Source organism: Wyeomyia smithii, chromosome 2 (assembly GCF_029784165.1).
Source record: "Wyeomyia smithii strain HCP4-BCI-WySm-NY-G18 chromosome 2, ASM2978416v1, whole genome shotgun sequence".
Lineage (NCBI taxonomy): Eukaryota > Metazoa > Arthropoda > Insecta > Diptera > Culicidae > Wyeomyia > Wyeomyia smithii.
In genome coordinates this window covers 1540482-1553749 of record NC_073695.1, presented here as the reverse complement: position 1 = coordinate 1553749, position 13268 = coordinate 1540482, and the positions used below count along the sequence as shown (strand labels likewise).

Here is a 13268-nt window from a genome sequence, read left to right as displayed (position 1 = left end):
CAGCTCAAATCAAAATTGATTTTTGTTTATTTTTTGCTGCTAGTGGATGCGCGAGTTTCGAATGACCATCCAGTGCCTTGTATGAGAGGCGACGGATTATCTATATGGACAACCGAAGTTGCGTAGGGATGTCCCAAAACCCGACATCAAGCACTAATTTATACGCGACTACATCGCAGCTGAACGCATACAAGTGGAACCTATATTTACCGACAACCAGTTGGCGGACATCTTCGAAATTTGAAGACCTCCGACGAATAGTTGGACTCCATAACCAAAACGAGGTGGCGAAGTAGGCACTGTCAAGCAGGTCTTGAGAAGTTGACATGCGCTCATGGAGCATTTTTTCAGTCAAGAGGTCAAGATGTGCAATCATTAGAATCGTTTTTCAATAAACTGTTTCTTATTCGTTAACGTTTGCCTGAGTATTAGTCCGTCGAAGTCCAAGTCCAATGTTATCCTATAATTTTTTATTTACTCGACAATTTTGAGAAAACAGCAGTACAAATTAAAACTGCCGAAAATTTAATTTATTCTTATGATTCGAGTTTTAAATTGTTTTAAATTTTTCGCCCCTGCAAATATTCGAAGATAATTGCCACCAGCTTCTGTTTGCTATAGTATGCGCTGTTGAACGGCACAAATGAGTGCAGCTAAACTTACCCGTGGCCTAAGGATTGGTTTTGGTACCTCTGAAACCGTTGGCTTGATGTAGCACTTAGCAAGCTCCTTGACCGAGGGTAAAACGTCCCTCACCTCTTTCTCGATGGTAAACTCGTGGGACGGCACGCTACGGGAGGCGGGGAAATCTATGTGCAGCGCGGAATGGTATTGATTGGATTGCTGGAATAGTCACAATTGAAATATTTTACCTAAAATGGTTATCGTTCCAAATTTACCTGCAGCGATAGATCAGTAAAATCCGTTGCTGATTTCGATAGAGGAGATGTGCTCGTAAGATTACTTCCGCCGGGTGTGAACGCCTTCTTCGGCGCGAAAAAGCGAATCGTTTCCGGCGAGAGTTGCTTTATTTTAACGTACCGGGGCTTGATCAGGTGGCTGCGGTCGATGGTTGGACTCTCCGGACGAAGATCCGTATTGTTTTCATCAGTTTCGAACTGAACCGGGGTACTGATAATCTCAAGAATTTCTTCCAAGACGACTTCGTTTCCCATCGGTTGGCCGTTACTGGCCGGAACCGGTTTCGGTCCGTGAACCAATTTGGTCTCCCCGGTGCCAATCTCGTAGATACGTGTGATATCGGAGTCTTCACTGTAGGTCAAACTTTCGTCAGCTCGTGAATTACTCGTACTGAGCTCCGAGAAAGACTCCAGCGACTGGGGAGTGATTGGTTCCTCCGGTAACGTAATTTTTTTCGCCGAAACATGTTCCAGGGTTTCTTCCTCTGTGAAGAAAACGTCTTCGGTTTGTTTACCGGGCGTCACTTGTTCGTAGCTGCTGGTACTCGCACCCAAGGTAGGCGAGTGGCGTTCGTTCACCCGTTGATCCTGTGATTGCGAGAGGAAAAGAGACTGACAGAGTTTTGGGAGGTTATTTCAAGTGGCGGAATTAAATGATGAATTGTGTTAGTCTATTGCGATTAGTTATTGTTGGGAATTTTGTAATTTCATTAAATTCATTTCGATATTACTAGAAAATATTAGAACCTTTCACTCTTTTTTGAAAAATTCGAGGAAACTCAACAAGTCCGGGTTTGATAATACACTGGTAACCGACATCCGTTTGCTAATAAGAATATTTGGAATACACAAAAAAATCATTAACCTTTTGTATATGACACTGAAACTTGTGAACATTTGCTGGTTAGTATTATTAGAAGACAATTGTTTTTTTTTGGGAAGAACTAAAAGTCAAATTTTGCATATTTATATTAAAATGATACAATGATAAGCTCGTGTAGTATTTTTGTGGATCAAGGATTGCACAGGTAAAAAGATGAGCTTGAATGACGTTTTTGTTCAAATGTGTTGTACCATCACCTGAAAATGTTCTATTCTACCGACTTCAACATCTACGGGGACTCATAGTCTTAGAGTAAACATATATAACAATGCGTTTATTGTATTGTATTCGATTTGTAGTTAAGCTTCGTTGAGATGGACTTACCGGTGTAGATCCAGTAATGTTTAATGTTTCGTTTACAGTGTGTATGTGTACTATTTTTGACGAAAACACGTTCTGTTTCTATGAAAAATTTGCTTTCATTCTTCGCCAACTGTTCTTCTAATAACATCAGGCAGTCATGATTTGTTTGAGTGAATATTTTATTATATTACCGTAAGTAATGCGAGAGTAAAATAAACTTAACGTAAACTCAACACCTTCCTATTTTTGGCACGTTTAACTTTCTTCTACTAGCAGAGACCCCCTTCTGCTACCACCACCCATTTTACTATTCGCTAATATTCGTTGTAATAAGAAGAATCGTCTTTTCTCGTTCGCAAGCTAGTGCTACGGCGAAGTGTTCCCAAATCGGTGAAAACTGTTTCTACCACGGGCATAGGGGAAGTCGGTAGGCTGAGCAACCCGGTTGCGGACGTACTGGGATTTCTTTGCGGAAGAGTTCGACTTTTTTCTACCGGACTGTGGGAAGAATCTGTCGCACAGGGGACACTTTCATCGAAAATAGGATTGAGAACGAAGTGTCGGGTGGAAGTATTTTTCGCCCGGAAACTGTCGCGCTTGAAATTACTGTGCAACATTTCTTGCTCGAACTGGGAGATAACGCTCGCTGGGATATCGCTTTCACTGTCCGCGTTGGAAGAGGCTTTAGTGAAATAGCCCAAATCAACGGAGGCGGGTCTCGGAGAGGAACGACGGTTTTTGGGGAGACTTCGCGAAGAAGACGCTGGTGGCAGCATAGACAGCGGAGTCACTGGAGACGACCTTGGGCTGATCTCGGACAGACTGTCGCTGGTGGTGTTGTTTAGAAACTTCTCCATGAGATAGGAACTGGAATGTGGTAAATAACTAGGATGGTGACTCACTTTCTCATCGTCGGTGCTGTGAGTTGGTGCTGGCACATTCGTGGAAAGCTTGCGCGATCCGGAGGCACGTTTGGCATCGTTTATGTAGTAATCACGACCGTATCTATCAAACACAAGCGTAATTGAAGACAGAGTTATGCAATAAAATGTGGAGTGATGATTACCTAGTGTATGGAGTTGGACTACCGCCAACCACGGATTGCAGTGATCGGTCATTTTCGGTTTTGCTCTCCTCGGGTTCGACTTCAACTTCCATCACAGGCTGACTGTCCAAGCTGACAGCTGAACAATTTTTGCTCGCCAGTCGATCAAAGTCGCAAAAACTGGAACGCTGATGGGAGTCGGATAACCTTTTCTGAAGTACATCCGGGGAGTATGGATTGTTTGCGATTGGTGAGGCGTTTTGCCATTTTAGATGTTCCCTTTCGGCAATTGACCCTGTTCAGAAAAGATGTTACTGGCGTTTAACAAAATCGGTAGGTGTTATGCTTACCCGGTATTAAACCTTCATCGTTCCGGTTGTCGTCGATGTGTTCCTGGTCGTTGAAATCATGTCCATTGTTTAGCTCGCTTGGTTGCGCTGAAAGTTGTGGGGATTCTGGTAAATCATGATCTACTATTTGGAGAGAGGTCTCCGTTACGAAACTTTGGGGTTGTTCATGCAGGTCACTCGCAGTGTTAGTATCAGCTGGGGGGAGATTAGTGGTGTTGCTGTTAATCAAAACACAAACCGTCGGCATGGAGAAGGAAAGCGATGACAGTTCCGAGTCGCTTTGGTTGAAGGGAGCGGAGATATCATCGATTTGTGGCTCCGAAGAGAACGACAGCGGCTCTTGTTCTCTGGGTTCGAGGCTGCTATCTTGGGACGGTATTTCCGCAGCCTCCGCTTGACACGAAGAAGGTTCGATTTCGAACGGATTTTGATCATCAACTTGGTGTTCCTCAGGTTGAAGTTCGGCAGGCTGAAGCTCTTCCACTGTTGCGGTTACCTGCCTCTCGTAAATTTGCAAAGAAATCGGCTCCGGAGTCGCTGTTGTTTCCACTAGAAGAGCCTCATTTACCGAGTGTTCCTCGGCACAAGGGATCACATTCAAGGCATCACACGGGGCAGTTTGTGTTTCCGTGGCCATACATTCGACATACTCGGCGACAGGAATGTGTTCTTCGACTATGCAGCGCAGGTGCTGATTGTATTCAGCAGTTTTTAGTTCGAACGCCTCGAGAGGCATTAGAAGTTCTGTCGCCTCAACAGCTTCTTCCGGAACAACCGCTTCGATCGATTCTTCGCTCTGATTTGATTGATCTGCTGTGGGATGAAGAATGCCTCTAAGCTCTTCGCAGTATCGTCTCATCTGTTGCGTTACCACGGAAATTGGAGTTGCGCTGGCCGTTAGCTCTGCAGTTAGCTCCTCGGGACTGGACGCTCTATCGATGGATCCAGCAACCGCCTCCGTTGAGGTATCCTCCGGACTGGAAGATTCGGTTAAATCAAACACTGAAGCATGAAGCGGAGGCTCGCTCGAGCCTTGATGGTTATCTATGAACAATTCAGCGCTCGCTTCATCTGGAGATGTTGATTCTTCTGAAAGCCAAGAAGAGAGCGACTCTTTATCATGGCCAATAGTACTTGATTCATCAATTTCGGTGTCTTCAGCCTCAATCGGTGCTGTTTGTTGATCGGAAAAAGCACTGCTTTCACCGGGCTCCTGCGAACTGACTGATTGCTGCACGGCATCGTTTATCGGTTCAGTTGAGGAGGAGGATTCTTCTGAAATTTGGTCGACAACCAAACTCTCTGTTTCTTGATTTTGTTCAGTTGAAGAGATTTCGCTCAAGGTTTGGTTTTCCTCAGATAAAGGTCTGTCGGCTTCTGGAGACTCCGTTAGGGAGTAAAATTGTTCCGTCATATCCTGACTATCTTGATTAACCAAAACCGCGGATTCGCCTGTGGATTTTAATGTATGAATCAGAGGTTTTTCATTTCGCAACAAATCTAAAGAAGAATCAGTTTTGTTGGGTGCTTTCTGAGAAGTTATTTGCTCCGTAGAAAGTTGATCAACTAAAGTCTCTGGGCTACCCAAGGGTTGGTGTTCATTGGTTGGAGGTGTATCAGCTGTTGGGTTTTCTAGAGAGAAGGATAATTCTTCCAAATATTCCTGATTGCTTAAATCTACCGTAGTCTCTGACTCGCTCGTGGCTTGATTTTTCAATGTTTTCTCGGTGCCTAATGATTCAGTAGAAGAGTCCGATCCTAGGGTTCGCTGGGAAATAGAAACGTCGTTCACTGTTTCCAGGGAAGCAGATTTTGGTTGCGCAGTTTCGATTGTTTCTTCTCTCGTATGTGATTCTACTAAAATATCTTGATTTGTTAAGTCAATTGAAGCTTGTGGACTGCCGGTGGCTTGTTGTATTTTAGCATCGCTAGAGGTCGACGATTCTGTAGGAATATCTTGGTTGTTTACATCAGCTAAAGTTGCTGGTTCTGCTGTGGTTTGACTCTTAGTAGGCTGATGACTTTCAACATTTGGTAAAGCGAGGTCGGATTCAACAACCTGAGGAGAAACTGAATTTTGTTGCGAAGCAGTGGCTTGCTGTTCTCTAGAGCATGTTTCTTTTGATTGATCGTTGTTGTCTATTAAAATTTCTTGACTGCTGGTGACATGTATTTTAGAATCCGGAACACTGTGGCTGGCGGAGTCAGACACTTCAGGGGCAGAACATTGCTGTTCTGTAATGGTAGATGAGTCAACCAAAGCTGTTGGTTCTTTTGTAACTGGAATCTCAGCAGATACAGGTTTTTCGACTTTTACTAAGTCTGGAGTCGAATCCTCGACTTCAACGACATCAACTAAATTTTCTCGTTCTTCTGTGGTTTGAATCTCAGTAGGCTGGTGACTTTCAACTTTTGGAGGGGAACATTGCTGTTCTTCTGTGACTAGAATCTCAGTAGATTGAGGTTTTTTGACTTCTTTTAAATCTGGAGTCGATTCGGATTTACACACTTCCTCAGATGCAGAAGTTTCCACCACATCCTCGCTTTCTTTTCCTGTTGGATCTGGAGTTTTGGAAACAACTTGATGTTTCACTTCAAATAAGTTTCCTCGTTCTTCTGTGGTTTGAATCTCAGTAGGCTGGTGACTTTCAACCTTTGGTAGAGCAGAATCGGATTTAAAAACTTCAGGCGAAACAGAACTTTGTTCTGAAGCATCGAGTTGTTCTTTGGAGCATGGTTTTTCAGGGTCTTTTATATCAATTGAAATTTCTGGACGGCTGCTGACTTGTATTCTAGAGTCCGGATGACTGACGTCGATTAATAATGCTGGAAGGGTGGAGTGAGATACTTCAGGAGCAGAATATTGCTGTTCAGTAACGATTATCTGTTTAACTAAAGTTTTTGGTTGTTCTGTGACCGGAATCTCAGTAGATTCGGCTTCTTTTAACTTTGCAGTCGGATCGAAACTACACACTTCCTTAGCAGCAGAAATTGCCAGCACAGCCTCGACTTTCGTAACTATTGGTAACGTGGATTCGGATTCAACAACTTTAGGAGAAACAGAGTTATGTTCCGAAGCATCGGGTTGTTCTTTAGAGCATGGTTCATCAGATAGATCCGGGACTTTCATATCTATTAAAGTTTCTGGACCGTCGGCGGTTTGTATTTGAAAGTCCGGAAGTCTGTCATTGTCTAATAATGCTGATTGAGCAGATTCAGACACTTCAGGAGGAGAATATTGCTGTTCAGTAACGATTTCCTGCTTTACAGTTGAAGATTCTGTAGAAAAATCCTGAGTTTTTATATCAACTAAGATTTTTGGTGCTTCTTTGGCTAAATTCTCAGTAGATGGTGAACTGGTCAAATCGGAACTACACACTCCCTCAGAAGCAGCAATTTCCAGCACAGCCTCGACTTCTTTTTCTGCCAATATTTTTGATGAAGTAGATTCGGAAACCACGACTGGTTGATCATCCGAACTTGGTTCTTTAGCTGGATTCTGATTTTGTGGATCAATTGTTTCTAAACTGTCTGTCTGTATACTGTCTTCTATTGCAGTAGTCGGAAGACTGTTAGTAGCTAATAATGGATCTGATTCAGCCACTCGAAAGGCCAAATTCTGTTGATTTACTTCTGCTTGTTTATTTGAGGGAGATAATTCTGCAGAAATATCCCGTTCTACGTTAACTTTGATTTCTGCTTCCGTGACTTGGACGGAACCGCATTCACTAACACTCAAGAAAGAAGAATTCGGTTGCACTGGTTGTTCACTCAAAGTGTCCTGATTTCTTTGATCAAATACAGTTTCTGGTTCGCTTGAGGTTTGAACATCAATAGCCGAGAGTTTGTTGACTTCTAATAACTCGGAAGTAGATTCCGACTCACACACTTCCTCTAAAACAGAATTTTTCTGCTCAGCCACGACTTTTTCTTCTGTAGAGGAGGATTTTCCAGAAAAAACTTGATCAACCGAAGTGTCCAGCTCTTGTACGGACTGACTCTCAGTAGGCTGGAAGTTTTTACATTCCAGCACTTGTGAAGCGGAATTGGATTGCGTAGCTTCGGCTGAGAGTTTATTTGAGGATAAGTCTTCGCAAGTGTTCTCATTTGTTAAATCATTTGTAGATTCTGGTTCATTTGCAACTTGTACTTCAGTCTTTAACAGTTTGTCGACTTCTTCTGATGTACACACTTCCTTTGTTGCAGAATGTTGCTCTGCGACCTCCGAATGTTTTTCTGTTAGAGACAATTCTACAGAAACTACCAGATTTTTCACATCAACCAAATTTTTTAGTTCATCTGTTGTTTGACTTTCAGTGGGCAGAGAATTTTCAACTTCTAACATTTCTAAGCCAGGCCCAAATTCACACACTTCTTGAGAAGCGGGAAGTGAGTCATCAGCTATTTGTTCAGGTAGAGAGCAAAATTCCTCCGTAATGTCTTGACTCTCTTGTTCAACCAGAGTCTTTGCTTCGGAGGAGGTTCTCAACTCAGCTGCTGGAGTTTTGTCATCGTCTGCTCCTTCTTCTAAAGGCGGAGTAATTGGTTCGACTGAGATTTGTTGGCTGGTTTGTGCTTCTAGAGAAGCAGAATATTGCGCCTCAGTAATGGCAATAGATTGCTCTGGAGTATTTTGACTTTTTTGAGTCACTGCAGATTCTGCTTCGCTTGAGGCTTGTGTCTTTGTATTCGTAGGTGTGTTGATTTCTAGGGATTCTGAAGAGTATGTTTCATCCACTTGCTGTGAAGTTTCAACTAGGTCTGAATCAAGTAAAAATTCTGCTGTTTCCGTAACTTGGCTGTCACTAGGTTGAAAACTTTTAACTTCTAGTGTTATTCTTGGAGTGGATTCGGACCCTTCCTGAGAAACAAGCTGTTGCTGTGAATCTTCAGCTGGTTTTTCTACTGAGGACAACTCTTCAGAAGTGTCCTGTTCTTTTAGTTCAACTGAAGCTTCTGTTTCATTTGCAGACGGGTTTTCAGTGCCAGAAGGTTTGTTGTCTTCTAGAAGTCTAGTAGAAGATTCTGATCCACAAACTTTCTGAGAATTAGAATTCTCTTCTGTTGAGGATGTTACTAGACTTTTCGACTCAACCGATATTTTAGGCTCACTTGTGGCTTGTGGTTCTTCAGCTTCTAATAATTTTGTAGAAGAAATAGATTCACCGATTTCCTGAGAATCAGGAAGCGGTGTTTGATCAGTTAACGAACAAAATTCCTCCGCCAGCTCCAGGCTCGCTTGTTCAACCAAAGTCTTCGCTTCAGAGGAGGCTTCTAATCCAGCTGTCGATGGTTCGGAGATGGATTCTGAAGTGTCTACTCCAACTGCCTCCAGATAATCAGGATGTTGCTGTGAGGTGTTTGTTGTTGTTTCCGGTAAATTGATAGATCGCTCTAGATTTTCTGGACTTTTTTGATCAACGAAAGTTTCTGTTTCATCCGAGGCCTTAGATCCACACATAGCTTGCTCCATCGAGAGTAATTCTTCGATTGTTTCCTCATGTTTTCTATCAATCAAAGTATCGGATCCACTTGAAGTTTGTATTTCAGTCGCCAAAGGTTGCTCAACTTTCAATAATTTGCAAGCATCGACGTTTTCTTCTACTGAAGGTTGTGAGGTATCAGATTCTTTTACAATTTCTTGATTTTCTTGAGTGTTTAAAGTCTCTGGCTCGCCTATACCTTCCAATAATTCAGGTCCCTGAGACACAGGATATTGCTGTGAAACAACATCTGTTTCTTGATTTTCAGTCTTAGTGTTGGTTTCTAACAATTCTGGAGGAGAATTTGCTACAGGCTGCTGTGTAGCATCGACTATTACTTCAGCCAACATCACAAGTTCCTCAGACACGGCTTGAGGACCTTCAGCTTCTAATAATTCTGTACCTGAATTGGATCCACTAACTTCCTGAGCTGGGGGAATTGGATCATGCACTTTTTGATCTGTTAAGGAGCAAAACTCCTCCTGGCTTTCTTGTTCAACTACAGTCTTTGTTTCTAATGGGGGATTTACTTCTGTTTTCAGAGTATTGTCGGCTTCGGATGCTCTTGGAATGTCTGGTTGCTCGATTGATAAGGACTGTGAAGTGTCTACTCTACAGGCTTCTGGAGAATCAGAATATTGCTGTGAGGTATTTGTAGCTGTTTCCGTTAGACTGATAGACTGCTCTAGATTTTCCGGACTTTCTGCTCCAACCGAGGGCTGAGATTCACAAACTACTTGTTTCATCAAATGTGATTCTTCGAATGTTTCCTCATCTTTTCGATCAATCAAAGTTTCGGAATTGCTTGAAGTTTGTATTTCAGTCACTGATGGTTGTTCGACTTCTAATAATTTGCAAGCATCAATTTTTTCTCCCACTGAAATTTCTTGATTTTTAGTATCCACCAAAATCTGAGGAGAACGTTCGGCTAACAATTCTGTAACAGAACTGGATCCACTGAATTCTTGAGATGTAGCAAGTGGGTCATAAACTTTTTGATCCGGTAAGGAGCAAAACTCATCGTGGCTCTCTTGTTCAACTAGAGTCTTTGTTGCTAGCAGGGGTTTTAAATCAGTGGTCAGAATTACGTCGGCATCGGATGCCCTTGGAGAGGCTGGTTGTTCTTGCTCGATTGAAATAGACCCTGACGTGTCTACTACACATGCTTCTAGAGAATCAGGATATTGTGGTGAAGCAATATTTGTTGTTTCAGTTAAGATGCTGTTGATGTTTTGATCAACTATAGATTCTTCTTCACCCGAAGCTTGAGTATCAATATTCAAACATTTGGTGGTTTGTTGCAAATCTGGAGGGTGCTGAGAAGAGTTTTGCTGTGCATTCTCGACTGGCTGCTCTTCTAAAGATGGTTTTTCTGAAGTTTTTTGCTTTTCATGATCAATCAATATTTCTGATTCTCCTGCAGTTGGTATTTCTGCTAGCAAGGGATTTGAAAAAGATTCTGTTCCACAAGCTTCCTGAGAAACAGAACCTTCCTTTGTAGTCTTAATTGTTTCATCGTCTCCAGTTATTACTTGTTTTTTTATATCAACTGGAATCTCAGGATCGCCTGTGGCTTGAGCAGATTCGGAGTCAACTATTTGATCAGTTATGGAGCAAAACTCCTCCGCTACGTCCTGGCTCTCTTGCACAAACAAAGTCTTGGCTTCCTTTTGCTGTTCAGCATCAGTTGTACACTCATTAGACGTAACTGAAAACTCTCGATTTAACTGATCGTTCAAAGACTTTGGTTCATCTGTGGTTTGTAGGCCAGTTGTTAATCGTTTGTTGGTTCTTGAATCTTCAGCAGTAAAGTCGGATTTGCTCACTTCATCTTCAACCATTTGTTCTTTTTTCACGGGATCAGCTTCTTCCTGAGACACAGGATATTGCTGTGAAGCCACAACTGTTTCCTCTTTAGGGAAAGAAATATCTTGATTTTCCAATAGATCAGTCTCTAGCTCACAAACAGCTTGATTTTCAGTCTTAGTGTTGGTTTCTGACAATTCTGGAGGAGAATTCAATCCAGTCTCTGAAACTCCTTTTTGTTGTTGATCATCAAAGTTTTCGTTGGATTTGTAAGAGTCAAACAATTCTGGGATTGGATTGGAGACTTGTTGAGAAGTATCAGTTTCTTGTTCAACTGAGACTTTTATTTCACCTTCAGTAGACACAGGTTCGGTTGCTGCCAATACTTCGATAGAAGAATCTAATCCACCAGAATCCAGAATTGTCTTACTTTGATCTTCCGAATCACGATTGACGGAGTTCGGAGGTCTGTCAGCTTCTATTATTTCTGTAGAAAAATCTGATCCAGCAATTTTCCGAGAGGTCAAATGATGGTGTGCAGCCTCGATAGTTGATGATGAATCTACTACAGTTTCATGTTTTACCAAATCTTCTGCAACTTCAGGTTTACTTAATGCTGGATTTTCTTTTTGAGAAGCATCAGCTGAAGAAGGTAACTCTTCTGGAATTGTGTTACTTTGTTGATCACCAGCTTCCTTCGAAGCAAGCGGAGATCTGTCAGCTTCTAATATCTCTGGGAAAGAATCTGATACTCTAACCACTACTTGAGGAGCAGAAAGTTGATGTTGCTGTGAGGCATCAACTATTTGCTCCTCCACAATTTCCTGACTATCTTGAGTGATTAAAGTCTCTGGCTCGCTTATAGCTTCCAATAATTCCGGAGAGGATTCGGAACCACGGGCTTCCTCAGGAGTGACTATTGCGACGGTTGAATCTGACAACTCTCCGTGGATGTCTTGATTGTCTACTCCAGCTATAGAAAGACGTTTAGTAGTTAACAGCTCAAGAGTATCATTGCACTTTACATGGGTCGCTAATGTTTCAACAATTGGCTCTGCGATGTCCTGACTTTCCTGTTCAACGAAGGTCTCTGGCTCACTAACAGCTTCCAACAATTCCGGCGAAGAATTTGATCCCCGCGATTCCTGAGAAACTAGACTATCAAGTAACTGTTCACTGGAGATGGATAACTCCTGATTCTTCGAATCCACAAACTCCACTTCCGCTGAGGAACCGTAAATTATCATTGAATCTTCTGTTTCACCCGTTCTATCATCCTCATGACACACTCCTATTTTCTTCACACTATCTTCGGTCCCTACAGTTTCCAAGCTCTGTTCAACCACTTGCTCTTCTTCTTCGTCTTCCCCAATTGCAGCCGAACTGCTCGTAAATTGCAACGAATCCGGATAAGGAGGCGTGGTCGCATCTAGACTCTCATTTTCTAACGAATCAAACAGAACCGGTTCCGATTGGGTGGGATCTATCTCGGACTCGTGACCACGCCGAATGGAACTCAAACCCTCTTCGTTGTAGTGTCGACTGTACTCGTACGACATCGACGATTCCAGTGAACCGAGCGATTGCTGTAAACTCTGTTGCGAAATGCTGCGGTACTCGTTTTCGTCTGCAGTTGTGAAACTGTCCGCTGGTGAAAAAATCCACCGAGGTGATGTTAGTGGCTCCGGGTCTTCCTCTGAAATGGATGTGAGCGTTGGATTCAGGCTACGCTCGAAGATTTCCGTCATCGTTAGCGCAATGGGATGCGGCGAAAGAGGTTGCGGGTACTGATCGGCTAGCTTAGCGGAGTTTTCCACGGTTGTGTTGGACAATTTTATGCTTATGTTCATCTTGGTGTTTGCTTGGTTAGGATTAGTATTGTTATTGGGTTCGTTAACACTAGGGGCTCTATTAGTTGTGAGATCTACTTCTACGGATGGGAATAAAATACTTGTGCGTGTGTGTTCGTAGGTTGTGTTTGCTGTGTAATTGATAAATGAAAAGTTCAACATCGATTAGACAGGGGAGCATTTTTTATCTCTCTAGTCATGATTGAATTGCTTAAAAAGAGGAGCGAAAATGAGACAGCAGTTTATCTTGTTTTATCATCTATGTCCAACACCTAATGTTAAAGTGGGTATTAGTATGTGATGATATTTCTACCGAAAATCGATCGATCGCAATTTCGCTCTTATTTTGCTAAAATAAACCTAACTAGCAGGCTTCCTACCTACGTATGTTATGGTAAACTGAAATACATTCTTACCTCGATCTATTGGGATTTTTTTTCGATCACACTCAAAGGCTTGGTCGTCGGTGGGGGCGATTGTTCTGCAAAATAAAACAATATCAAAATTTTTGCCTGTGTTTTCAGATTTTTTGACTAAAAAACACCAAAACATCGCCCGGTGAAAAGTTACAACTATAAGCGAAAGCCATGCGCAAAGCTAGCATTACGATTCGACGCCTGTCATAGAT

The 13268-nt window shown here is 42.4% G+C and overlaps 1 protein-coding gene across 16 annotated transcripts in view; it reads right to left on the bottom strand.

Moving 5' to 3' along the window:
- The window catches only part of LOC129725280 (mucin-17-like), a 147156-nt gene that overhangs the window by 20591 nt on the left and 113297 nt on the right, over window positions 1–13268 (bottom strand). For 13 of the 16 annotated variants that reach the window (XM_055680884.1, XM_055680885.1, XM_055680880.1 and 10 more), the window contains 6 exons: window positions 13057–13121; window positions 3502–12771; window positions 3173–3446; window positions 3009–3111; window positions 900–1532; window positions 664–843 (listed from right to left, as the gene is read on the bottom strand). In XM_055680884.1, coding sequence (XP_055536859.1) covers window positions 664–843; window positions 900–1532; window positions 3009–3111; window positions 3173–3446; window positions 3502–12771; window positions 13057–13121 — 10525 coding nt within the window. The remainder of the gene's footprint in view (window positions 1–663; window positions 844–899; window positions 1533–3008; window positions 3112–3172; window positions 3447–3501; window positions 12772–13056; window positions 13122–13268) is intronic. The other 3 variants (XM_055680888.1, XM_055680887.1, XM_055680892.1) reach the window with 3 other exon arrangements.